The sequence below is a fragment of the Neltuma alba genome, unplaced genomic scaffold (assembly GCF_004799145.2).
Source record: "Neltuma alba isolate B1F8T4 unplaced genomic scaffold, ASM479914v2 tig00013160_pilon, whole genome shotgun sequence".
NCBI lineage: Eukaryota > Viridiplantae > Streptophyta > Magnoliopsida > Fabales > Fabaceae > Neltuma > Neltuma alba.
This window is the reverse complement of record NW_021637471.1, coordinates 1-24,625: the sequence shown is the minus strand read 5'-3', so window position 1 is coordinate 24,625 and position 24,625 is coordinate 1. Positions and strand designations below refer to the sequence as shown.

Genomic DNA, 24,625 nt, shown 5'->3' with positions numbered 1-24,625 from the left:
ATCTGCATGAAATAGATTACCAAAGCAAGTGTTTCTTTACACGACATGCTCATACCCAGTTACCTGTCAAAGCTCATCCAAATGCCTTCAAACCAGTACAAGAACAGATCCTTGCTAATGCGGGAATGGTAGTTTCGAGTGAGATAGCAAAATGCAGCACTCCTGTAGCACAGATTCTCAATGAGGATATGGTATGATGACAATCATATTAACAATGCCTGACACATGGTAAATATAAACGAAAAGTATTTAATTAACACACACGACATTACATATATATCCTATTTGTATTAATGGAAGTGTAGAGCTCTTCCTAACAATTATTAACAATCCTCAAATGATTCTTAACCGCCATGTGATGATGCCCATCAATTAAGTGCATTATAATGAAAGCAATTTATGCATCGTGTTAAGGACTTAGCTATTGATCGTAAGAAAATATCATAATGGACCCATGAAAAATAAGAATGGTGAAAAAGAAAAGGAAAAGCATGATATAGACACAATTCAAATCCTTGGCAGAAAGAATATCAAGGTTTGTAAACTAAATTCTTCAGAGTTACCAGAACAGAAATTTTATGTGATTTTTGGATGTTCCATTCAAAATTTTCAACACAATCTGCCATATAAGAGAAGGACCTAAAGTTGTTTAAATGCAAGAAACATAATACATGCAAACAATTAATCATCAAACCAATGCGTTATCTCCTTGTTACATTATTTCAAAATGAAGAAACTTATTAGAGAGGAAAATAAGTAAAAGGAGGATGAGGTTTCTTTCAGAAAGAATTTGATGCAGAACGGTTGATGAAAAGGAGCAAGGGGAGGACGAAGAGAGAGGAAGGAAGTAAGGAGAGAAAACGGACAAAATAAATTGATATCTTCAGCAAGTCTGAAAGATACACTATGAAGAGCTATTGATAAGGAGCCCAAAATATACGGAAAAAAAATAAATAGAAGTTGAAAATTAAATAAATGAATTGAACTCAGAAAATACTTCAAACTAAAATATCTCTAAACTAGAGTTTCCTATGCCAAGAATAGATTTTGCATAATTTCTCATCAGAAACTAAATAAATACATAATCTGAAGTAACTAAGCGCATCAACCAGACCTAGCTCATCAATGTAGCTATATGTTAACTAATAAAACCTTTCTAAGATCACTGTTAACCAAGTACAATAAAGAGGTTAAGAAGACATCACTTTAGAGCATAAAAACAGTGATGGCAAAAAATATATATTCTATAAAGTGCTTACATTTCAACTTCAACCATTTGCGCGAAATAGCATCACACATAGCACAGCTCCATATACATCAGAGGTGAATGACATATAGGACCCATGTTCAAAAGCATAATGCAGTGATAAACACATGATTAAGAAGTTTTTCAAATCAAAGTTAGCATACGACATGTTACACAGTGCCTTATAGAACAAAACTCATAAACTAGTTTCTAACTTACCACAACCATTTACCATTCATGAGTGCATCCCGTAGAAGCACAGCAGGAGGCTCCTTCTTAACTCGTTTTTCAGTTAGTACGGCTTGTGTTGTGTTGAGACAAGCCTAAGGAATAATCATATTAGCAAGCAGTCTAGAAATTCTCATAGTAGAAAAAGAATGGACCACAGAGACTATGTTTCAACTTCAAGAAACAATTGCAGAGCGTTCAGTGACTACCCTATAAAATATAACAGCTGCAAGTTCCACCAATCCACAGTGTGAGCTACTCAAGGCTCCAAATCTATCGTCTTTATTACCATCACTCCTGGATTAAAAGATCATATAGATCACCATTAATAGCTTGACAAATAATAATTAAATTAGTAAAATGGGAAACAATAGAAAAACTCACCAAGGAATGGAAGAACTAGACATACTGCCCTGATCAAGATCTTTACAAACCACATCCAGAAGTTGTTCTACCAATGAACATTCATCATCAACACTCCTCAGTAAATTTAACTGTAACTTTGCATAGAACATAAGTGCATCCTGCAGTGGAAGTATGAAAAGAGTAATGTGAAATCTCAAGAGGTGAGCTGCGGTAGAAGCAACTGCATGCAGACTGCAACAATATGGGACCTTAAGAACTCGATCGTGTGTTGTCAGCCAGAAGCGGAACACAAACTGCCGCAATGCCTTATGGATCTCCAACAATCGACAGCCCAAATTTGGGCCATCATTCAACAAATATATATTAATACACTCAACAAGCTTGCGTGAAATCTTTCCTTCATCCCTAAAGTAAAAGGAACAAAAGACAAAAGGTACTCTGGCAGATGATAAAATGGTGGGGTAAAAGCACACACGCACACAAATACACATGTACATTAGAATACCCAATGATGTACCTGATATAAGAGCATATCTTGACAAACCCCTTGATAATGTCTTCCCTGACATTATTAGGGTAGTCACCAGGAGGATTTTCAAGAAGTGAGTGAAGTGTCAGGATGTACCGAAAAACCTCCTCCTTCGAAATGTGATGAATAATATTCCCGTTCAAGCTTGTTTCAACATTCTCAATGTAAAGAAGCACCAAATCTTGCAATAGGAAATTGACGTAATATATAAGGTAAGAGCACTATGTTTAAGAAAGATTACGTCATTCAGACATGGTAAAAACTGAAAGCTTGAAGTTGAGGGGGGACAAAAATTACTTCGGTAAATGCGCTTCTTCATTTGCAAACTATAATCTTTGACCGCCAATAGATGCCGAAGGATAATCCCATATTCTGACTGAAAGCTTGGGACATTGCTCAAGACATCCCAAACGTGGTTGAAAAGGGATTTAACCACATGTGATAAAGGCAGCATTTTACCTACCATAAAATGACAGAAAATTTATTGAGAACAGCAGTTTTAGTCCCAACAGGTTATTGTGTCATTCATCTCTCAGCTTTTTGCCATGAACTTCCAGGTTGGAAGTTGAAGCAAAAAGACTTCAAGATCTGTGATTTCAGCAAAAAGCTTGGAATGATGTGTTTCGTTCATTTAAAAGTTTTGGGGTCTATGCATCTTTTCTTTTTAAATACCTGGCACACCCACTCAGCTGGCGCATCAGCCCAACAGAAACTGGCAGTTAATTTGACAAGCATTGCATGGTAAGAACCCAAATATAAAAACAAATCAACTGCTTGTTTCTATTCATCAAGTACAAATATTAAGTAGAACATCATGTGTACCCATAAATGTTATTTCTTTCCCAGGATTGGTCCCCTTCTTTCGATTGCACTCAATTTTAGATTTTAATTTCTTGTGTTTTGTAATCAAAAAGGAGGAAGGAGAAAAGAAGAAGAAAAGTATGCGAACAACTACATTACTAATAACTCACCTGAATACTTAGCATCTTCTGCTCGTTGCACAACCACTCTAAGAGTCTTTGCATAAATCATTTTTGGCATTTGCCGCTTACTTAAGGATATTTCCAACGAAGTACATTGGATGAGCAAAGAAATAAGAAAAGGCCATGTTTCAGCTGCACCTCAAAAATGAAGAATAAATTAAGTGTCACTTCTAAAATTTACATGCTGGCTTTAATAAACCATAGCGTTTAGCACTATCTAGAGTTTATACAAGAAAATTGTCTTACAGTGAGGAATTTCATCTGGTCTAAGCATTGCAGAACTCTGCCCAAGAAATTTGCAGAAGTTAAATGATCGTTCTCCTTCTAACCAAGTATTCAGCAACTTGATCCCCTCCTGATAAAGCAAAATATGTCAGCACATATTAAAATCAAATGCGGATCATGATCATTGGAAAATATAGTATACCGTAAGCCTAGCCCAGTAGTAAACAAAGATCATCTGGTTATTCATAACTAAATGACATATTGCATGGCATGCATTTTAACATTCAGATAATTATAGAGTTATCACATAGTTATGGGAAAATAAACAAGACATACAGCAAGGTGTCATTCAACCCAGATTAACGTGCCCCAGAAATTTTGAATTATAACATCGAACCACAGACTATTGAGTAGCATGACCTGAGGAAGAAGGAAGCTATCCCCCTCAGTTCAATCTCCATTTCTCTCAGGTTCAATTTATCGCAACTACTCGCTAGGTCGTTTTACGTGGAGCTCAGAGAAGGGCATTGATACTACGTTGCTTGGACCACTTAGACGGGTGGAACAAACTCAAAATTTCCAATATTAAATTTAAGCTCTGATAACAGAAAAAACGAAATTTCCATCCGTAATAGCCGATTCAAAAAAAGTATTATAGCTTCAGTCATTGGGTGATTTTATATCGGGATATTCTCATTAAATAAACAAGGACAAATTTATAGTCAATGAAGGAAATGAAGGTTACTTCGCGAGCTTTGGCTTTATCAGAAGAGAGCTTCTCAACAATCTCTCGTATGTCTCTAGAACGGACAGTCGCCATTATCACGATGCACTGGGACAGTCATAAATCTCGAGCGTAAGACCAGACAGGCTTACGCGGCTAATCTAGAAGCTAGGGCTTCTACCGGTGCTTCTTGATTATTTACTGGATAATGGCGGGAAAGCTAAGGGTTTTGACTACAGAAGACCCTGTATAGCAGTGGAAGGGGGAGACTGAGGTCTGGACGACAAACGACGGAAGGTCGGAAATGAATAGTTTGGCGGGGCGGGGCGCCAAGGCAGTGCCACGCTGTCGTTGTCCCATTGTGCCTCGTCAGACAGATTTACATTTTCATTTTACAATTTTGCTGAAATTTTCGACATTTATATTTGATTACCTTCAAACTTTGTGGCATATTTATCGGAAAAGAAAAAAGATAGAAAAATAACAAATCAACTTCATAATGCTAAAAAGATCTGTTTAATTTGAAAAATTCTAATTTAATCTCAAGAGACTGATTTGGCATTTATAAGTTTGGTGAAATGACCATATTGTCTTTTATTTTATTTATTGTTTTTAAAATACCAAAGTCCCCACTGGTCAGTGACCGACCGATAATTGGTCACCTGAGCTCCGCCAGTCTGAAACAATTTTTTTTGAAAATTTTTACAATTTCAGTATAACGGTTAGCAACTTTTGTCACGCAATTAACAACATTTTTTTGGGAAACTCAACAAGCTCCAGCGGCCGGAAACAATTTTGTTTGAAAATTTTTACAACTTCAGTATAATAGTTAATCACTTTTGTAACACTATTAACAATTTCAGTATAGCAATTAATAACAGGTTTTTCGGGAAATTTAACAATTTGGTCGCTAGAGCTCCAGCGGCCGGAAACAATTTTTTTAAAAATTTTAATAGTTGACAACTTTTATAACGCTATTAACAACATGTTTTTTAAAAAATTTAAAAAGTAGCATTTTTACAACTTCAATAATACCATTAACAAGTTCCATAACCTTATTAACAACTTTGGTATAACATTTAACAACATGTTTTCTTAAAAATTCAGAAAAATGACATTTTTACAACTTTAGCAGCTACTTTTAAAAAAAAATTTACAAATTCAGTATAACGATTAATAACTTTATAATGTTATTAGCAACTTCAATATAGCAGTTAATAACAAATTTTCTGAAAAATTTAAAAAGTAGCATTTTTACAACTTCAATAATGTCGTTAACAAATTCCGTAACTCTATTAACAACTTCAATATAGCATTTAACAATAGATTTTCTTAAAAATTAAAAAAAATAGCATTTTTATAACTTTAACAACTACTTCTTTTTTAAAATTTTTACAATTTCAACACAACAATTAATAACTTTTATAACGCTATTAACAACTTTGATATGACAGTTAACAATAGGTTTTTTGAAAAATTCAAAAAGTAGCATTTTTATAACTTCAGTAATGCCATTAACAACCTCAAAAACCTGTTATTAACTGCTATACTGAAGTTGTTAATAGTGTTACAAAAGTTATTAACCGCTATACTGAATTTGTAAAAATTTTCAAAAAAATTGTTTTCAGCCGCCGAAACTATTAAATTTCCCGAAAAATCTGTTGTTAACTACTATACTAAAGTTGTTAATAGCATTACAAAAGTTGTTAACTGTTATATTGAAATTGTAAAAATTTTCAAAAAAATTGTTTCCACCCGCCGGAGCTTGTTGAATTTCTCAGAAAATCTGTTGTTAATTGCCATACTAAAGTTGTTAATAGCGTTACAAAAGTTGTTAACCGTTATACTGAAATTGTAAAAAATTTTAAAAAAATTGTTTTCGACCGACAGAGCTCCAGTGACCAATTATCAACCGATTGTCAGAGCTCCAGTGACTGCCGCGGTCAGAGCTCCAGTGACCAGCCAGCCAGTGGGGGCTTTGGTATTTTAAAAACATAAATAAAATGAAAGACGATATGGTGATTTCAGCAAACTTATAAATGTCCAATTAGTCTCTTGAAACTAAATTGGGATTTCTCAAATTCAGTAGACTTTTTTAGCATTATGAAGTTCATTTGTCATTTTTCAGTCCTTTTTCTTCTTGCAAAATTAATAAATTAAACTGTAATGTTCGTAATTTATAAAATAAAGTGATTTACAGTGATTTACATTTTACATCATACTATTGATAAGCTAGATATTCAGTTATCAATGTGGACGTGAAGGGCGTTAATGAATTTTGAAGAAGGTTTAAAGATATAACTTTCACAATTTTTCTTAGAAAAACTAATATGACAGTCCTTATAGGTTTACTCCCTCCAATCCTAAATATAAATAACATTTTGTAGTGTAATTTACAATACCAAATGAATTGGAGGAGTATTAGATTTTAAATCAAGTCGTTGTAATTTTTTTCTTTTTATTCGATCCTTACTATTTACCCAACTATTTTTGTTAGTCCTTCTATTAGTATAAAATGTTAGTTTAAACGGATTAAGCACATAAAAGGACAGCATGATTCTACGTACCACCTCTTCTCTCCCACTTGCTTCTACTCTCTCTTCCATCAAAATTACGAGAAAGAACACTTTCATAAAAGGCTCTCTACTATGTGAGAGCAAAACATTCTTCCAAGACAAACCAATCAACTTACCATTTCTCGTTCACTTCCACTCTGAAACATTTCGTTGTCATCTTCTTAATTTTCCTTGTCCATCTTTTCATACCTATGAACTTGCTCTTGTCCTGAAACTTCTTCTCTGTCACTACCCATTATCTGCAAAATCCAAAACAATGAATAGCAAAAATCACAAACTGCACATATTCTTCCTCCCAGTCATTGGTCATGGCCACATTATACCAAAATAGTTGATATGGCTAGAATTTTTCGCTACAAGAGGTGTCAGATCCACCATTGTCAGCACCCCACCATTGCCACAAATTTTTAGGCTCTGTAAATACTCGCTTTTCTTGTTTCGGGGGAAGAATACGTAGAGTTTTGGAGGACGAAGCGTTGATGATGGAAATAGAAAGGTAGAAGGAAGATCAGAAAATGTTGGACGGAGAGCTTCAAGGGATGAATGAGAGATTAGTGACCATTGGGTCATGGAGGACCCAAACGTTATTTCTTGTACTTTGCCGGAGAAAGAGCAAAAGCAGCTGAGAGAGAAGGGGGTTTTGGACATCCTTTCTGTGCTCAATGTAATGCCACATCAGTTAACGGCTTATGTTAATGGAAGGACTAACAAAAATAGTTAAAAAATAGTTAAGCAGATAGTAAGGATTAAATAAAAAGAAAAAAATACTGCAAGGACCTGATTCAAAATCCAATAAAACTATAAGGACTGTCGTATTAGTTTCTTCTTCTTCTTCTTTTTGGAAAAAAAAAAAAAAAAGATGGTGTTGGTGAGTTTTGGCATAATCTCTCTTACCCTTCCCCTTTCCGTGCAAAATAAGGAAATGATAGTTAGATTAAATATATATTTGGTCATATAACTTTACACAGGATTTTAATTTGGTCCCTTAACTTTAAAAAGTATACTTTTAGTCATTTAATCCTAAATTTTTTTAAAAAAATGATAACATTAAGATCTTAAATGTTGATAAAATATTCTCAAATGCTAACATATTAAGTTTAATTTTTAAAATATTTATGATTGTTACAAAAAATTATCATTGAAGCCTAATGATTTTATGGTTAAAGGACCAAATATATGTTTTTTAAAGTTAAGGAATCAAATTGAAACCTTGTATAAAGTTAAACGACCAAATGTATACTTTAGTCTTTAAAAAAATAATTTAATAATACATAGTTAGATTACAACTCATTTGAAATAACATATATCACAGATGTCTATTTAGTTAATTGGAGATATGATAATCACAAATCAGCATGGAACTGTGGATAGCATGTAGAACCTGTATTACTCTGCCCGCAATCCTTTAAAATCAAAACTCTTACATTTTTTAATTAACAGAATATGTAATTGCAGCTCCTTTTTTAAGACTGTCCAGATATATCTGTAGTTAGTTTGCTTTTTTAATTTTGTGCTACAAGATGGTTATATGACCCTTCAAAAGCATCTCCTCAATGACAAATATATAAAAATAATTTTATCTCGACCTATATAAACTTATTTATAAATGTTTATAAAGCAGTTCCAAATAAGCACTTAACCGTCACCATGTCTAATAAACTCATACGTATCCCTTATCTCCAATATAAGATATAGTTGGTAATAATTACACAACAAATTAGATCCTATGAGGACCTACTATATTACTCAAAGTTAGGAAACAACTTTTTTCAAAAGACAGCTTGACCAAGTAGTTTTTAAACCTTAATCCTATAAACAATATAACAAGACTTTCTTTTTTAAATTCTATCTCAATAAGATAGGGAATTTGAGTTGTTTCTTCTGCTGTTTTTTCTCCCGGCACATAGCTTAGGCTGTTTTTTAGTTGGTCAAAATAATCAGTTCATCTAGCAGAAGTCAACAACGAGTCTGGCTGACAAATTCAAATGCATCCGCAAGTTACATCTTTTGGTCGGTTGACTACAATTTGTTAGGTCAGCTAAGCCAAATTTGAGTGCAAACTACATGCTGCCGGATCAAATACACGAGCTAGCTGAGAACTTATTTTGGTTATAAATATAAAATATTACCTCCAATCCTTAATATAAGAGTTAGTTGATTAATTTGGGTAGATTAATAAAACCAGTTAAGTTAGTTATTTGTAATAAATATGTGTTATTTTTTCTAAAATATTCTTGTTAATTAAATGTATTGGCTATAACTATCATTATTATAAGGACTATTTTGAAAAAAAATAAATAAATACAAGAAACAGGATAGATTGGGATATTATTTTAGGATCAAAATAAAAGTCAAACGATGTCTTATATTAATAACCGGAGGTAGTATCAATTTATTTTATCTCAAAGTTTTGTAACTTTCTAAAATCATTCAGATCTTTATAACTTTTTAAAATCATTCATATTAATGGCTTTTATTAAATTCGGTTTTTATAAATAAGAATAGTTCCCAAAATAAATATAAATATTTTAAGAAAATTAATACATATACTTTTAGAAATAGCTACCTAAACTAATTTTCTTAAAACCCAACTTTCTTTCAGACCGTCAAACTAATAAATTAGCGAGCCAATCTTCTAACTAATTCAATTACTTTTATTCTCTCGTTCTCGAGCAAGGTGAGACTTGTTCTTTAACATACGCATTATTTAGACCAAGTAGAATGACCATCATGTGCAGTTTGGGCGAACAAATCCGCGCAAATAATTGCTTCACTCTGAGTATATATGGTGGAGTAGGCTAGAATGTCAGACATGCGTACGTGGACGAATGTCTTGTATCACATGCCATTGCGGGCCAATGATATTGTGTGGCTATCATTATCTCGAAACGAGGTCCATGGATTCAAGAAGAGAGTCCAAAAAAACATGTTGATCTCTGTAAACTGATGGATTAATCCCTAATTAAGCCCCTACTGAACTGATGCTGTGTTGCCAAACTTTTTTGAGTCTTGCTTGGATTGTTGAGTTATTCTACATCCCTAATCACGCACTCACTACAGTAAACACGACTCTCAAAATTAAAAACGGCACGCAGAGGCTCCTTTTTACTAGTATTTCACAAAGTTAATATTAAATCATCCTGACTAAAACTAAATTAAAAAGATTGAGTTCCAGCGGCGTCTATACGAGGAGATTCACGCATATATCTATACAAGAGATCCCTTGAACAAGAACAAATTTTCGACAGGAAATACTTGAGCCTTACATAATTAATAACGATCCATCTCCTCATCATCTCATGGGCAACACAATTAAAGAGACAAGAGATCCATCTGATCATACTGAGATTATACTATACCACTTTCGACCATATTGACTGGATGTTGCACACCAAGCACCACCACGGGAACACTACTAATTCTACTACCATTTTGTAAAACTTGGCTCTTTTCTAATTTTTCCTGCACGGATTAGCTAGGCTTAAAACCATCGTATCAACCTTTCTTTAATATGAATATTTTTATGTACGTTGCGCGCCGCCCAGAATTAGCAATAGTGTGGCGCATGCGCGTTCATGTGTATATGTATTATTAATGTAGTGGAAGACCAAACACGCCACTTAACTTTGTTCCCGTGATGTCCTGCCACTGTGACCCCCTTGTGTCTGTGTCATATATATTATAATGTATGCTTATGAGAGGTGAGGCAAGCACAAGACGCAACAAACCACACATGATGAATTCCCAGAGCAACCAAGTACGAATCTGAGACACGAACGTGATCTATTATTTTGGCCTGCAGAAACAAAATGTAATCATTTATATTATACCAGTTCACACAGTAGTGCACGTATATCAATGAACAAATTTGGTTCTATATATGCGAGCTGGCGGTGGGATCCGAAGCCGGCTATCCCTAGATTTGATGCTATCATTCTTTACTTTTTAAAGCCATTATACATGTCTCTTTCATTTTTCTACTTTTATCTGCACTAGCTAGCTAGCTCGCTTCATATTATCAGTCACCTTTTCTTGTGTTTTCTTCTTGTTCTTTTTCTTTCGAATGCCATTTTGTTGGCTTGTTTTTTTCCCCAATTTATACAAGAAAAAAAACTACGTAATTAGGTAATTACATGACTCTATATCACAGCTATACAAGAGACACAAGAGAAACAAAACTCTCTCGCGCGTACGTGTATTTGATGAGTAGTATGATATGTATGCAAGCGTTTTGGTCCCCTAGTGGGCGATGGGTGTGTTTCCTTTTATCAGAGTTCATCATTGGTTAACATGTGGAAGGTTGCCTTCGGAAAGAATAGAACATATGGTGGGGGCTAATTGTATTATATGTTATAGCCTCACTCATATCATCACAAACACTTTTGAGGCAAAAAGCAAAGAAACAATTTGACGGCGCTCGTACCGAGGTAGAGTTTTGGCGCATTAGAACGTTTGACCACGTCATAATAATTAATACAGAGTGATAATTAATACACTACTGGTTTACTGCTTAGTTCTTGTTTTTAAGCCATAAGGACGAAACTAACAGTGGCTTAATCGATAATTCAGTCTTTAAAACATCATGGAAAAAGTATGGGGAAAAATTGGAGGAGAAAATTCCGCGAGCTTTTGAATTTGTATGGTGCGATGGGCCTTTACTGAACTTTCATTTGATTTTAAGCTCAAAGACGAAGAAAGAGAACAAAAGACGAATGAAAGCGAAACTCAAATGCAGATCAAGTAAAGATATATACTGATAAAACTATATTATACGTAGCTTGAGGATGAAGGATGTTCATCATATGGTATTCAAAACGCCCATCCCTCAAAAGGAGATACTTTAATCGAAGCTGTTCATTTACAAGATACCCTCTATACTGTCCCGATCACACACAAAGGCATATGCATGGCATGTGCATGTATGGTAAAAGCAACCATTATACGTTCAGAGATCTTTACCTGTGTGTGCACATGTCATGACAAAAAAATGCATTATTTATTTTTGCCAGTATAAGTCCATCCAAAGAATACTCATGACTTTGTCCCCTTTATTGCATGCAAATAAAGAAGCTATAGATCTAGTTACCACCTACTGTGCCACAAGTCTAATTAAAGAAACCAACCATAGCTATAAAACTATACCAGCTACTACTGTGCTGCTAATATTTTATGCCCTAACTGTTATACTTTGATGTTTACAAAGAACGAGCCTTCACCAACAGGCAAAAGCCACGCGAAGAGAGATCAAATCACAAACTAAAGTGCTGAAATCAATGAAAGCATACTCACACTCATGATTGAAATAATAATTAATCAATCTTTCTGCTGCTAAAGCAGATGTAGAAAACGATCACACAAAGAGAAAGGAAGGGAGGAAAAAAAAAAAAGCAAGACAATCCCACATAACTAGAAAAGGGAAGGCTAACAGTGGCAAAAATCAGGTGTACGGGGGGTAACGTGGGCACACTCGCACTTTATTCTGTGTGTACTTTGGGTTCTCTCTTGTGTGGGGGTGTGTTCCTCACGCCAACTATATCTCATTGTGGTTAATTCATACACACACACACATATTATTACTACAAGCTGCTCTTATTGGATCTCTTATAAGGGGATAAAGCGTCCAAGTTGTTCTTTCAGGTGTCATTCTTGTACTGCTTAAAGCTTTTCAGTTTATATATTCCCAGTTTTTAAATCTTGAGGAGGCATCCCACCAACCCGCCTGTTCGGGGAATATGTGTTCAAACTTTGAAAGTTTAAATCTGGCCAGCTAGTTTTGAGTCATGCACCAGGAAGAGAAGAGATATTGGCAAACATATTCTGCACCAGCACTGAGCTGTTCGGTGTGTGTGTGTACGTGTGTATGAAATAAATTTAAGTCCAAGTTTGAATCTAAATGTATATATATTATACTCACTTTGCTGTCGGACTCAAGCACTATTTATTTTACTCATATACAGTAAAGCATGTAACAAGAAGGCTCAACTCAATCGCTTTCATTACTATGTATGTATTTCCGTTTAGATCAGAGGCTATTAAACATATGTTCATGCTACAAACGACAGAGCTTTGGAGTATCTATGTTAACTGCATGCGATATATTCAGAGAGGCTTTAAATTTCATTAAGACACTACAAAACTTGCGATAAATAATTCCACTTAGGATATAGAGAACTGTACTATAGTAGAATTTGGATTTCAAAATTAAGCATTCTATTCTTTGTATTGTCACTCCAGAACAAACTAAAAAGATTGAAAATGACGACTATTTCTGAAAGATATATATATATAGAGAGATAGAGAGAGAGAGAGAGAGAGAGGTTGGGCACATTTATTTTAAGCATTTCCAAACAGGAACTAGAGATTAGATGGCACAAAGCAGCTTCGATGGACAAATTAGCACGGAATTTGGAAGCCGTGGGGATTTCGTTTCTGCCTCCTGGTGCGGATCTGCAGGTCAGTGACATCATAATTATGTATGCATAAGCCTCTCGGGAAAGAAAAAACAAAGAAAGAAGGGACGTGAGGAGCAAGGTGGGCGAGTGAGGGCGCGCGTGAGGGGAATATATCCTTTGCTTGTGGGAGGAGGCCGAGTGGGGCCCACATTTCCGGGGCCCGCTAGTAGAGTGCTCTTTCGGTATGCGTTCTTTCTCGGGGACCCAAATATTCTAAACTTCTGTCACGTCAGATTAGGACTAGCATGACGTAACTTGCCGCCTATTCTCCAAGTCATCATGAACGGCTATCCTTCTTCCAAGTCACTCACCATACTAAATCTCAACTGTTCATTTTATGAAAGAGGATATAATAAAGGTGGGGGCACTAGAGAGACAGTTACGGCCCACAGTCGTTGTCCCCGACGGGGCCTGGCGAGGTTTAGACCGTGGCGCAGGACAACATGGCAGATCACTAGGCTCACCTTTTTCTTCCTTCTTAATCACTGCCAGTGTTGGTTCGTCCCAAGCTAGTAGTCTCACCACTCCACACTAAGAAAATATTCCCCTTTCTCTTAACACTTCCTGGCTGGCTGGCTGGCTGCTTCTCTTTCTTTCTCTGTGCAATGCTGATCATGAACTGCTAGCGGAGCGTGAAGTTCGATAGGGATCTGCTCCTAGGAGAAGGCCTTCTTCCTGGTTTAGATTCGCTTGTGAATGGGTTTTTCTTCTCTGCACGTCTGCATGGAATCATCAGATCACTGGCTCCAGGTATGCCTATAATGGACAGGTTATATTCTTTGCCTCGAATATGGCTTCTGCGAAAATCAAACATTCTTATTTGTGATGAACTTCAACCTCTTTTCTTGTGTTTATCTCGCACATGTTATGTTAAATGTGGAGAAAGGTGATTAATTTGAGAGTGGAATACAGGGATATATACACAATTTAATTAGATGAGATTAGTAGAAGTGATGTCATGTTGCACTCTGCAGCCTATTTCTTTTCTGCATTTTCTTGCAGGAAAAAGGTATGTATTGCTAATGGAAAAAAGAAGGAAAAAGCCAAGGGAAAAAAGAATTTTAGAAGCACGAGGAGAGAAGAAGAATGTAGTAAGAAAAAGACACAAAATGCAGGCCATTATTATATGTGTTACTTAACTTGTTTCTTTTGGTTTGTCTTAGGGCACAATTCACGAGGAATCTGGATTGGATTCATCTTCACCATCAGGAGACATGCTTACATGCTCCAGGCCCATGATAGAGAGGAGGCTAAGACCTCCACATGACCAAGCCCTCAAGTGCCCTAGGTGTGACTCCACACACACCAAGTTCTGCTACTACAACAATTACAGCCTCTCTCAGCCAAGGTACTTCTGCAAAACTTGCAGAAGGTACTGGACTAAAGGTGGTACTCTCAGGAACATCCCTGTTGGTGGTGGTTGCAGAAAGAACAAGAAAGTTTCTAACAAGAAATCCAATAATGACCCATCACATAATAATCAAAACCAACCATTACAGCCTGCAGGGATAGCCACCTCTTATAATCACCATAACAACCCTAAAGACCATCTTCAACTTTCTTTCCCAGATGCGCAGTTTTCTCACATTGGTAACTTACTGGGAAACCCTAATTTCATGCTTGAGAACCCCAGGCCTATTGACTTCATGGAAAGTAGGTGGGAAGGGATAATTGGGAGTACATCTAGGAACTTCCATTTTCTGGGAAATAGTGACATGGGTATGGGAATTGAGGTCGGAGAGACTAATGGTCATCACAATGGGTTGCAGCCAAATTTTCACAGTCTTTGCTCTCCATCGGGATTTGGGGGTATGTCATCTTTTGATGGTAATGACAATAGTGGAGGTACTTATAATATCATGGACTCTTCTTGCCAGAGACTGATGCTGCCATATGATCATGCCAATGAGGACCCAAATGCCACAATTGATGTGAAGCCAAACCCTAAGCTTTTGTCTCTTGAATGGCAGGACCAGGGTTGCTCGGATGCTGGAAAGGAGTCGTTTGGGTATCTTAACGGTCTAGGACCATGGACCGGCATGATCAACGGCTACGGTTCTTCCACGACAAACCCTCTGGTCTAAATCTCACTACTTCAGATGAGTGAGTCTATCACATCTCAGTTATTTCTATATATAAAATATTCCTAAGCCTTTGATAGGAAGGTTCCTGGTTCCTTCTATCTGGGCGGTCTATAGTTTCTGCATTGACTTGGCAAAGGAGTGTGAACAAGAAGCTTCAGAGTCCAATATCGACTGCCTTGGTGGGTTTACTTTTGGTTCATATATATTCGTGTCTTTGTGTGTGTAACATATGTGAAATTAAAGCTTTGATTAGGATTTTGTTGTAACATCGAGGAGGATATGGTAGTTCTTTTTTCGGTTAAAGAAAATGCAGTCAATAGTAGTACCATTATCTTTATAAGTTCTTGTCCCTATGTGCTTTTGTGATATAATATTATGTCCCCAGATTAAACCACGACAAGTTCATCACGCCAGAGAATTTCGTAATGACCCCCTTACATTTACTCTAGGAAAAAAGAAATACGAGGAAAAAGCAATTCTCAGACAGAGATACATATATACTAAGTATTGGTCGTTGATCGAATTTATATATCACATAATAATAAAAAGGTATAGTGAGATTCTCGATGAGACTGGACGAATTGAGAAAGAACTGAACTGTACGTTCATCAGAAAGAAAATAGGTAACAAGTATTGACAAGTCTTTCTACGGGTCCTGATTATTGATATATATACATATATGTATATGATTAAATATCAATGCCATTTTGTGACGGTCATGGCTCACGTATAAAGTGTACAGTGAAACTGTATTAACATTGGTGGGCAAATAGACAGAGTGGATCAGGATCAGGTAACTCAAATCTTTAAGCATGGCTCCTGCTTTTAATAAATTGACTGCTTTTAATCCATTTTGGCAATCAAATAAATGATATATACATGAACAAAAGAAATATAAACCGGTTCTCTCTTTTTATATATGTGACATGTATCTTTATCCCCACCGAATTTTGGGTGATAGCTCAGCCAAAATGAAAGTTTATCGAAGTACGTACAGCAGATCGGTGGAAATCATCGTGATGTGCATGTTTAGGGTAATATGTATGACGTGATACGCATGACGAGCGATTATTGATAAAATGATAATAGACTCTAGCTACAACTGTGCATGTGTTTGGTTAGATTAGAATCTTTCTTTTATGAGCTTAGGCATCAATGGCCTTCAGATAATAATAATAATAATAATAATTAATAATAATTATTATTATAATTATTATATATCAAAGCAATTTTTGGCACCCAAAAACAAATAGTACATGACTACGGTTTTTTAACGGCCATGTGGCTCCTCTGGTATATAATAGGGGGAGGGAAAAAGTAAAAAAAGAAGGAGAAGATCCGGTTGCGTTGTCGTTTAGCGCTCTGGCCAGCGTTATGGCGAAAAACCGATTAAACAAGAAATAAAAGGGGCATTCCGAGAATCGAACTCGGGACCTCTCGCACCCAAAGCGAGAATCATACCACTAGACCAAATGCCCGGGCTTGAGAGCGCGTGCAACAAAAGTATATATAGAAGTAAGGTAACTTATGTTCTACAACCCATCTCACCAGGCAATCAAGAGGATCCGGAGTCTCTGCGCCTGGGTCAGTTCAAGGAAGAACAGATCATACGGAGCAGTCACAATGGAAATGACAAGTTCTGATATTAACGAAATCGAAAATTAAATCTAGACGGTAATGTTAATGGTGATATCTTGATCATAACATATCAACTTAACATTCTGTTCATACATACAAAATGTGAGACCAAAAAAGAGTCTAAGATCTGACACAAATCCACACTACTGATAAAAACAGAAGCTTCATGAACTAATTGAGATAATATAGAATGTTTCTGGAGTATTTCCCCACTATTGAGCATTATTTGAACCGTCAGAATAATGACTACAATGTTTCGTCCAGACCCCTCAACTTCATGAAAACCAGTCAGTCACTCTTCAGAAACACAGTTGAACCATTAACATTGAATACATGGAAGCCTTCTGGCAGGCTCATATTTACAGACACACAGGAGTACATGGTACTTTTAATCAACTTTTCAACCATATTCCTCTGGGCTTTTGACCAGCAAGCTACATTTATGTAACACACAAACACACTTGTGTCTTTGAAGAGTACATTATATTGAATATATATGAGCCTCCCAATGATATTGCAGAAGCTTGCTTTATCAAGATATATATTTAGGTCACAGTGCTACTTACTACTGAATTCTTGTTTGTAATCCCTTAATGACAACGGCCTTTCTTTTGTATTTAAAAAAAAGAAAAGAAAACAAAACAAAACAAAACACACACACAGAGAGACGCAGAAGAAATGTGTCAGATAACAATAATCCCCCGGTACATGTTTCACTCTCACCAACTCCCCCAGATGCATGAGGGTAGGAGACAAAACTCAACAGGATAAAGCAGCTTGAGGCAGAAATATAATAACTTCAACATGCAATGCAATCATGGAAAGCTTATATATAGAACAAAAATTATTACTCTCTCTCATTCCTTATCAATAGCTAAGGTACAGAGAGTGGAATACAAATCCAACTTTTCACAGTTCAGTCTCAGCATTTCCCCCTAACATCAGATACAACAATGTTCAGGCCGGCTTTCCTCTCTTTCCAAATCATTTTATAATTTGCTTCTGCAGATGACTCCAAGCAGCTAATCGGGCATTTTCTACGTAGATGCCTTCATTATCATTGTTATTGGACATATTACAAGAATAAGGTCGAAGATATTCAACTCCAAGCGTAACATCATATGTCTGTCTTTCCTTTTGAAATGTCTGGCAATTCAGGTGACAGAAGCCAAGCTTAGTGATTGAATTCTACAAGATAATTAATCTGTATGCCTAATTGCATCCATTTCGGTGAATTACTGCTTCCTATGTTTATCTGCAAACGAATGGGATAAGAAATGAGAAACATTCTTCATTTATGTAATCTTGTCATTATATACTCCGGCAAGTCAATGTTATATTGTAACAAGACCACCGAATTCAAGAAGATACTTAAAACCGTTAACTTTATCTGAAAATAAAAAATAATATTTATCTTTATGAAATGTTCATTCTGGACCATTGGAATTTTGATCCAATGGTTGTAAAGGAAAGAGGAGGGTAGAAGAGAGGAAGGGTTGGGGAGAGGCTCTTTTCGCACAGGATGCCCGTATCATTCGTCAAAGGTCAGCGTTTATTCATTGTGCTAAGGAAAGTAGTCATCTTCGATGGGCCAACAGCGAATCTTCCCCGAAAGACAAACGGCGACGCTTCGCCGAGAAGCAAACGGCGAACCTTCCCGGTAAGGGAACGATCTGCATCAACCCTTTCCTTGTATTGAAAGCTTGTCCAAAGCATTAAATTTCGAGTTCAAGGGGACTATCGATCATTTCTCTCATCCCAAATACCATGTCCAAGCCAGAATCTCACAGATATCGTGTAGGCTATGCTCTTGAACCCAAAAAAGTCCGTAGCTTCATCCTCAATTCCCTCGTCGATTACGCGAACCAACGCGGCATCGATCTCATACAGATCGACCCCACCAGATCCTTGATTGAACAGGGCCCTTTCGACTGTATCATCCACAAATTATACGGCGAAGATTGGAAGAAACAGTTGGATGAATTTTCGGCGGCACACCCAAAAGCGGTCATAATAGATCGCCCCGACTTGATTGAGCGCCTTCACAATCGAGAATCGATGCTCGAGGTGGTGAATCAGATCAAAATTACCCTGGAAAACGGCACCGTCGGGATTCCCAAACAGTTGGTCATCCAGGAATCGAAAACACTCGACGATGCCAACGCAATCGAGGAACTAGGTTTAAATTTCCCCCTTATCGCGAAGCCTTTGGACGCTGATGGAGGCCCTAATTCCCACAATCTGTCTTTGGTATTCGACCAAAGCGGGCTCAAGACATTGAGTTTTCCTGTGGTTCTTCAAGAATTTGTGAATCATGGAGGCGTTATATTCAAAATTTACGTTGCTGGTCAACGCATAACTTGCGTCAAACGGAAGTCCCTACCTGATATACCAGAGGAGAAGCAGAAAACCATGACTGGTGCGCTGCCATTTTCGCGGGTATCTAATGCGGCCGTCCAAGGGAACAGCCACAACAAGGAAGATGATATTGCCCAGAAAAACATTGAGAAAGCCGAAATGCCACCTGAAAATTTGATAGAAGGATTAGCTAAGGCATTGAAGGAGGCGATGGGCCTTAATCTATTCAACTTTGATGTGATTAGAGACACCAGAGATCCGACAAGGTATTTGGTTATTGATGTCAATTACTTTCCGGGATATGCAAAATTGCCAACTTACGAGTCGTTCTTCACCAATTTTTTGTGTGATATTGCACACCTCAAAACTGCTTAGACAAGTCACAGGATGGAGCTGGGAGCCTAGGATGACGCAAGTGAGCGGACCGAAATAAGCTGACCAAGAATCTGTTGACTTTGATTTTTAACAAGATAATTCTTTTTTGCGGGCGAATAAGAAATGTTAAATAAAAATGGAAAACCCTCCCATTTCAAAGGGTTAAAAGCTGTGCAATATGCTGAGACATGCAAGATTGCACAACAGACGGTTTATTCTAACGACAGCTGCAGCTGTGTATTATTTTGTTGATTTATTTCTTACGGGACCTTGTTAGCCTCCCTTGTGTTTTAACATTTCCTTCTTTGATCTTTGGCTTTTATCCTAATTCATGTAGCATTTGCAATAATAATTAATAAGCACGTGCGTCCTTGGAATATGAAATTTGTTCTCATTTTATTTCTTGACTTCTTGTTTTGGCTTTTCCTGCATCTTGTGAGGTTTAAGGTATTCGAACGTGTAGGCTAAAGTGGAACGATGTGCTCATATAACAGGATATTGTGAAATTATTTTGCCTTCTGGTAATGCACGAAGACAATTTCCTTTGTTAGTTTCTACTGAACCGGGCGAAAAAAGGATAGTTGAAATATCCTACAAGCATGCTTTTTACAATCTTTTCTAGTCTTCTGCTCTTGATAGCATCATTTCAGGATCTAATCCAATTCTACAATTCAAGGATTACTTTTTATCGCATAAAATACCTCCTTGCAAGCATGCTTCACTCTTCGAGCTTCAAATCTCCACTCTGAACCTACTAAATTTCTTTCATTCGGGTCCTTGCCAAACTCCAGGAAAAGCTCCATTCATTACTTCCTAAGAAAAATTTGATAATACCAAAAAATGCAGTTCAGGTGCCAATTCGTGGCAGCTCGAGTAATATATCCTATACCATTCATTTCATTCGCCCTTTTTCTAATGTCTATGGGAGCACCGAACAAAGACATTGCAAGACGTCATCTTTTCCAGTAAACCAAATAGCCAAGAGCAGTCGTCGAAGACTGCCAAGATAAGGACGGGGAAACACGTCTAGATATTGTTATAACGTGAAATACTTTCTCATGCTCAGTGAATCTTTTGAACAAGAGCAATGATGCGACGGGATTATAGGTCATCTAAACCGACATTTTTTCCCGACCAATTAAACAGCCGTATTCGATATTTATTAACCATCAGTTTGTTATAGGGAAGGAATGTGTAAGATTGCTCCAATTGATGCCATAGCATTTTTAGCTCTAGACCCAAGCACATCTTCCCCCAAGTGGTGCCAAAATAAATTAGAGACGACTACATGATTATGCAAAAAATGGTGCAAGCATGCGCAAAGTGTACCTGTTTCCCTTTCAAGGCATTCCGAGTGGCAAGTGGTGAGCTGCCAGGCATTTCTGTATGCAGCAAGATATTAATACAACTTTAAAGTGTCAAACTGGCAGACCCTTGTTCGCCTATTGAAAACCACCATGCAAACAATTAAGTAACAAACCCTAGCCAGTACCACCAGTATTTACTTCATATGATGACACAACAGAAGCTGGCAAAGTAGGTCCAGCAGATAAAGAGTTATACAGTAAGATGCTCAATTGATGGATAACTCACTGATCCTTGACTTGAATTCATTAGAAAATCCAAACAGTGACAGTTTTCATCATCATTCCAGGCATGGATGAAATCAAGCAGCGGCAGCCTTCTCTTCAGATGTTGCCTCAGTGGAAGTTGACTTGGCACGCTTAGCTTCATAGTCTTTAACAGCCGCTTTGATAGCATCCTCAGCAAGCATGCTGCAGTGAAGCTTAACTGGAGGAAGTGATAGGTGCTTTGCAATTTCACTGCAGGATATCCCTTGTCAACTATTTGAAAAATTCCAAAAAACAAAGAAAAGTGGACTGGAACCAAGAACCATGAAAGCATAATCATCGCCTAAAAGGTCCAAAACTCACCAGCAAAAGATTTAAATAATTTTTGAAAAATCAATATCAATATTAATTATGCAGGGATTGTTATGATCGGCACCTAAGGAGATGAAAACTAGAAGATATCATATGATAGAACATCAACACACTTTCCAGCTTTAAACAGAAAAGTGACCAACACAAAATTCTATTTTATATGTAAGCAGTCATGTTGTCTTCCACGGCCAACTGTTCATACAGAACAAAAATAATCCCTCACAGAATACTAATACATGTATCTCAGATTCAACTACTCTTCTTCCCTCCAACACATTTAGTCACACTCTAAAAGCAGCTCAGGATGCAGCAGATTCTATCTAGCACAATCCCTACAGCAACGCCATTGCTTCTCCATTGGGAAGCAAGTAATTCCAATGCACAACCTGAAGCTTTCCATTTTCAGCCTTGGAGTAAAATTTGACTAGTAATTTAGTATAATCCCTCTTTGAAAGAAGAAAGCCAGACATAGGGAGAATGAGCAATAGTTAACAATAACAATAAATGATATATCTCATCAACCAAACAACGGGGGAGACCTTATTTACAAAAGTTGTGATTCCACTCTTCAGAAGCACAACTCATGTAAATATGGCCTCTCCCGTGGAGGAAAGGGTGACAGAGAAGGGAGAGGAAAATTCACAAAGGTAACCTTCAAACTTGAGAATTTCAAATGACAGACGGAATTATTGGGGCAGAGGTGGTAGGTTTAATCAACATGGAAGCTGATGGACCTACTGGTGGATTGGCAATATTGCACAAATTCGGAAGACACGGATCTGGTTGGCAAATGTCAGGGTTGAAGGGGTAAGTCACAAAATCCTTTGACTTTTTTTTTTGGGGGGGGGGTGGATCTGAGCAATTTACCCAAAATTTTATTTTGTACAAGCGCTGTCCTGTTTCCTACCACAATTAACCATTTACACTGATTAAAAAAAGATCTAGTCTCTGACATAATATGTCTATCTCTACTTCACCCCGAGCAAAGGTCCAGAGCTGAAGTTATCAGGACCTAGGACATAGTTCATACTCTGCTTGCCCAAATTAAACAATACAGATCAGCACTGTAATCATAGTTGTGCTAGACTGTTATTGTTCCTTTCCAGGGGTCCAAATGAGGATGACAAGTGACAACCCTGACCTATTATGCTTCTGATAAAAAAAGAAATTCAAGTCGCTCAGGAAAACTACATGCATGTGACTCATACGCTCCAAGAGTTAAGAACAGATATACTTACGTATTTTTAATGGATAAAACTTCTTCCATTTGCTTTCCTTTCACCCATTCAGTAGCTGAGAGTGAGAAACAAAAAAAAGTTAATAACGTATTTAATGAGATAAGTTACGCTTGAATAAGCTAATACACACAAAACAATGCATAAAACGCAATCAATAGCTATGAGATATTCATTTAACGCAATCCAGGTAACCACTTCTAGACATCAACCCCCCATATGTAATAACCACGACCATTCGCAACCTTACACAGCTAGGCAAGACAAATGGACCAAAATGAAAAAACTGCAGGCGAAAGGACTTTCCTGAACAGAACTCATCAAATTTGATTGATACTTACAAGCAGACGTCCCGTTTAACGTCATATTATCTCTTTCGTAGTGCTCTCTAGTTTTCCACAACAGAAAAGAACCGTAGCCCATTGATCCAATCATATCCCCAGAATTCAAGACATGTTTACCGATCTTCCATAATGGAAAACCGAAACTAGCACGTCAGAAATGAATTTCCCAACAAACCGTCCAAAGTACGAATGCAAAGGACCACATACCCACAGACGAAGACGCAATCGCCGAACCACAGCCGAAGGTCTTAAAGCAAGCATCAACAATCTTTCCGGTCTTTTCATCAACCCTAATCTGGAGTTTCATGACATCACCACATGCAGGTGCCCCGACCAGGCCCGTACCGACGGTGGGGTCATTCTTGTCGAAGGATCCAACATTCCGCGGATTGTCATAGTGATCAACAACCCTCTCGTGGTAGAATCGGGGCAGAACCTGGAGCGCCGGTGCCGGCACCTCCCGCGATGCTGCTCCCAAAATTCTCTTTGAAACCAGCCTCAGCATTCTCCGGTCGATTCCAATCCTCTTCCTCTCCAAGGGTGCTTCTTCCTCTTAATTTTGCAAATAAATATCGTTGCTCAATTTTTGTTGTGAAAAAGACTAGTTAGGTTCGGATTTGGGTATGTACGTGGAGGCTCGAGGGATCTCTTTGTCCAACATTACTGGATCAGGTGGATCCTTGATGTATATGCATGCTACTATCTTGGGGCGACCGGTGCCACTATTCTGTGACGCTGCAACTCGAATGATACCGCCTTCCAAAGCCCATTTCTGGAGCCACTGATGACATGGGCTTCATTGGGCCTTACCATCTTGAAGGGCCCAATGTTCTGTTGGCCCAACTTATCCGTTAAATAAAAATATGGTAATCGAAATTCAGCAACACTATGTTGAGTTTTTTTTTTTTTTAATATAGAAAGGCAAGCAAGAAGCTTGAGAGTTACAAAAAGCATCTCGGGTTACTGACCCATTTGTCCCTGTCTAGCATCAAAATACTCCCTACAATAATTCGGGATATCCTGTAGAAATTATACTCTTGCTCAATATGATGAGCCATCGTAGCAAGCTTATCGGCACATCCCAGATTTTCCCTGAATAAGTGCAGGATTTCAATGTCCCATTTATCAAATATCAAATTTCTCAAGGCTTGTACCGTCTCCCTCAGAGGATGTGAGGGCTCACAATCGGTCAGAAGTAGGTGAAGAGCCTCAGCCGAATCCGTGTATAGCTTTATTTTTACTATACCCCATCTGCTTGCAAAGTTGCAGTCCAGTTAGCATAGCGTGTATCTCCGCAACTGTTGAGGGCATGGTACCCC

At 37.3% G+C, this 24,625-nt stretch overlaps 4 protein-coding genes and 1 non-coding gene across 5 annotated transcripts; 2 read left to right on the top strand and 3 right to left on the bottom strand.

The window, feature by feature from the left end:
• Positions 1-1,650: 1,650 nt before the first annotated feature.
• On the bottom strand, positions 1,651-4,557 carry LOC114734931 (serine/threonine-protein kinase ATM-like). The gene is made up of 8 exons (XM_028922576.1): positions 4,323-4,557; positions 3,599-3,707; positions 3,341-3,484; positions 2,667-2,828; positions 2,358-2,550; positions 2,089-2,245; positions 1,859-1,998; positions 1,651-1,771 (listed from the first exon to the last, which is right to left on the bottom strand). The coding sequence occupies exons 1-8, from the start codon at positions 4,395-4,397 to the stop codon at positions 1,651-1,653; spliced, it is 1,101 nt and encodes a 366-aa protein (XP_028778409.1). The 5' UTR covers positions 4,398-4,557.
• Positions 4,558-13,971: 9,414 nt separating this feature from the next.
• Positions 13,972-15,804, top strand: LOC114734934 (dof zinc finger protein DOF5.6-like). The gene is made up of 2 exons (XM_028922580.1): positions 13,972-14,079; positions 14,493-15,804. Exons 1-2 carry the CDS (start codon positions 14,026-14,028, stop codon positions 15,411-15,413), a joined length of 975 nt encoding a protein of 324 aa, XP_028778413.1. The 5' UTR covers positions 13,972-14,025; the 3' UTR covers positions 15,414-15,804.
• A 1,015-nt stretch (positions 15,805-16,819) lies between these two features.
• Positions 16,820-16,891, bottom strand: TRNAP-UGG (transfer RNA proline (anticodon UGG)). The gene has a single exon. It is a non-coding gene; the product is annotated as a tRNA-Pro (tRNA).
• Positions 16,892-18,519: 1,628 nt separating this feature from the next.
• LOC114734935 (inositol-tetrakisphosphate 1-kinase 1-like) lies at positions 18,520-20,070 on the top strand. The gene is made up of 2 exons (XM_028922581.1): positions 18,520-18,716; positions 18,754-20,070. The coding sequence occupies exon 2, from the start codon at positions 18,819-18,821 to the stop codon at positions 19,782-19,784; it is 966 nt and encodes a 321-aa protein (XP_028778414.1). The 5' UTR covers positions 18,520-18,716; positions 18,754-18,818; the 3' UTR covers positions 19,785-20,070.
• A 1,032-nt stretch (positions 20,071-21,102) lies between these two features.
• On the bottom strand, positions 21,103-23,935 carry LOC114734933 (iron-sulfur cluster assembly protein 1-like). The gene is made up of 3 exons (XM_028922578.1): positions 23,514-23,935; positions 22,966-23,020; positions 21,103-21,607 (listed from the first exon to the last, which is right to left on the bottom strand). Exons 1-3 carry the CDS (start codon positions 23,809-23,811, stop codon positions 21,451-21,453), a joined length of 510 nt encoding a protein of 169 aa, XP_028778411.1. The 5' UTR covers positions 23,812-23,935; the 3' UTR covers positions 21,103-21,450.
• Between the last annotated feature and the right edge of the window lie 690 nt (positions 23,936-24,625).